Source organism: Nanorana parkeri, unplaced genomic scaffold (assembly GCF_000935625.1).
Source record: "Nanorana parkeri isolate BGI_ZX_2015 unplaced genomic scaffold, ASM93562v1 scaffold4292, whole genome shotgun sequence".
Lineage (NCBI taxonomy): Eukaryota > Metazoa > Chordata > Amphibia > Anura > Dicroglossidae > Nanorana > Nanorana parkeri.
In genome coordinates this window covers 11,141-13,101 of record NW_017310555.1, presented here as the reverse complement: position 1 = coordinate 13,101, position 1,961 = coordinate 11,141, and the positions used below count along the sequence as shown (strand labels likewise).

Sequence of the window (1,961 nt, the reverse complement as noted above, 5' to 3'; positions counted from 1 at the left end):
GGGCACACACGGGGGGGAGGGGTTCTCACTCAGGGCACTTCCCCGCCCGACATACTTATTCTAGGTCACTGCCTGAAAGTAATGAAGCCGGAGGATCAGCATGACAACCGGGCCCCCAGCAGGGACGGCCCCCCGGATCTTCTTCCATCAGCACTGCGGCTCCGCCCTTTATTGTAATGCCCTCATACGCTCATCACTGGACCGAGGCAGATGGGGAAGCCGCAGGATAGAGATGACCCCCCCACCAGGGAAGGGGGAGATGCGTCCTGCTCCGACACCCTATTCTGTCCAATGTGGGTGGAGCTTCCTGCAGTGACACGTGTGTCACATAGGAGGGGGCAGGGGTTGCTCCACCCACACAGGAGGGGGCAGGAGTTGCTCCACCCACATAGGATAGGAGGGGGTCAGGGCAGGAAGCTCCGCCCACATAGGAGGGGTCTGGGGTTGCTCCACCCACATTGGATAGGAGTGGTCAGGGCAGGACGCTCCACCCACATAGGAGGGGTCTGGGGTTGCTCCACCCACATAGGAGAGGTCAGGATGCTCCACCCACATTGGATAGGAGTGGTCAGGGCAGGATGCTCCACCCACATTGGATAGGAGGGGTCAGGGCAGGACACTCCACCCACATAGGAGGGGTCAGGGCAGGGGACTCCACCCACATAGAAGGGGTAAGGGCAGGGGACTCCACCCACATTGGATAGGGAGGTTCAGAGCAGGAATCCCCGCCCACATAGGAGGAGTCAGGGCAGGACGCTCCACCCACATTGGATAGGAGGAGTCGGAGCAGGAAGCTCCACCCACATAGGAGGGGTCAGGGCACTTCACCCACATTGAATAGGAGGAGTCAGAGCAGGAATCCCCGCCCACATAGGAGGGGTCAGGGCAGGACGCTCCACCCACATTGCATAGGAGGATTTAGAGCAGGAAGCTCCGCCCACATAGGAGGGGTCTGGACGCCCCGCTGTGAGAGACCATAAATAAATCTGCTCCACTCACAATGTGACAACGTGGAATGTTTATGGGCGGAGCCATGCAATCATATTCACATTATGAGGACACAGAGGGGGGCGGGGCCAAGCAGCACACTAGGCGTCCGGGGACAAAGGCTGCGATTGGTCGGCGAGTCCTCCGTGCGTCTTCTGGTGACGCTTGTAGTTGTCCCAGTGGCCTGTAGTGTAGTTGCATTGTGTGCAGCGGAAGGGCTTCTCCCCCGTGTGACGTAACATGTGACGTTTGAGGTTCATGCTTTGGTTACACGTGTAGTTGCATTGTGTGCAGCGGAAGGGCTTGTCCCCGGAGTGGGTGCGCCCGTGCCTCTTCAGGTTGGCCAGGTTGCCGCAGGCGTAGTCACACGCCGGGCACTTGTACGGCTTCTCCCCGCTGTGGACTCTCTGGTGCCTCTTCAGGTTGTCGTAGTGCGCCGAGGCGTAGGGACACGCGTGACACGTGTACGGCTTCTCCCCGCTGTGCGTCTTCATGTGCCGGGACAGGTGGTTGGGGTAATGGGTGACAAACGGGCACAGGGCGCAGGAGAAGCCTTTGCCGGGGCTCCCCGAGGAGCAGCACCGCCCCTCCCCCTCACCACACGAGCGGCACGCGAAGGGGAAGAGCAGCTCCGGGAGGCCGCCGTCTGCCGAACCCTCCAACACGGGCGAGGGCGGGCCGCGGTGCAACCGGACACACGCCGGGAGAAAGGCTTCCAGGTCATCGGAGGTCACCGGGAGTGTCATGGCCGCCGCCGGCACGTCTGCAGGGAGAGGCGGAGACACGTTAGATGGGGGCGGGAACACAACAATCAAGAGGGGCGGCCCTACGCTGAGGACACACCCACCGACGTGTCACCGGGGAGGCCCTACGCTGAGGACACACCCACCGCCGTGCCACCGGGGAGGCCCTACGCTGAGGACACACCCACCAAAGTGTCACCGGGGAGGCCCTACGCTGAGGACACACCCACC

At 62.1% G+C, this 1,961-nt stretch overlaps 1 protein-coding gene across 1 annotated transcript in view; it reads right to left on the bottom strand.

Moving 5' to 3' along the window:
* Positions 1-1,088: 1,088 nt before the first annotated feature.
* The window catches only part of ZNF513 (zinc finger protein 513), a 10,281-nt gene continuing 9,408 nt past the window's right edge, over positions 1,089-1,961 (bottom strand). The window contains exon 3 of the mRNA XM_018575625.1: positions 1,089-1,750. Coding sequence (XP_018431127.1) covers positions 1,089-1,750 — 662 coding nt within the window. The remainder of the gene's footprint in view (positions 1,751-1,961) is intronic.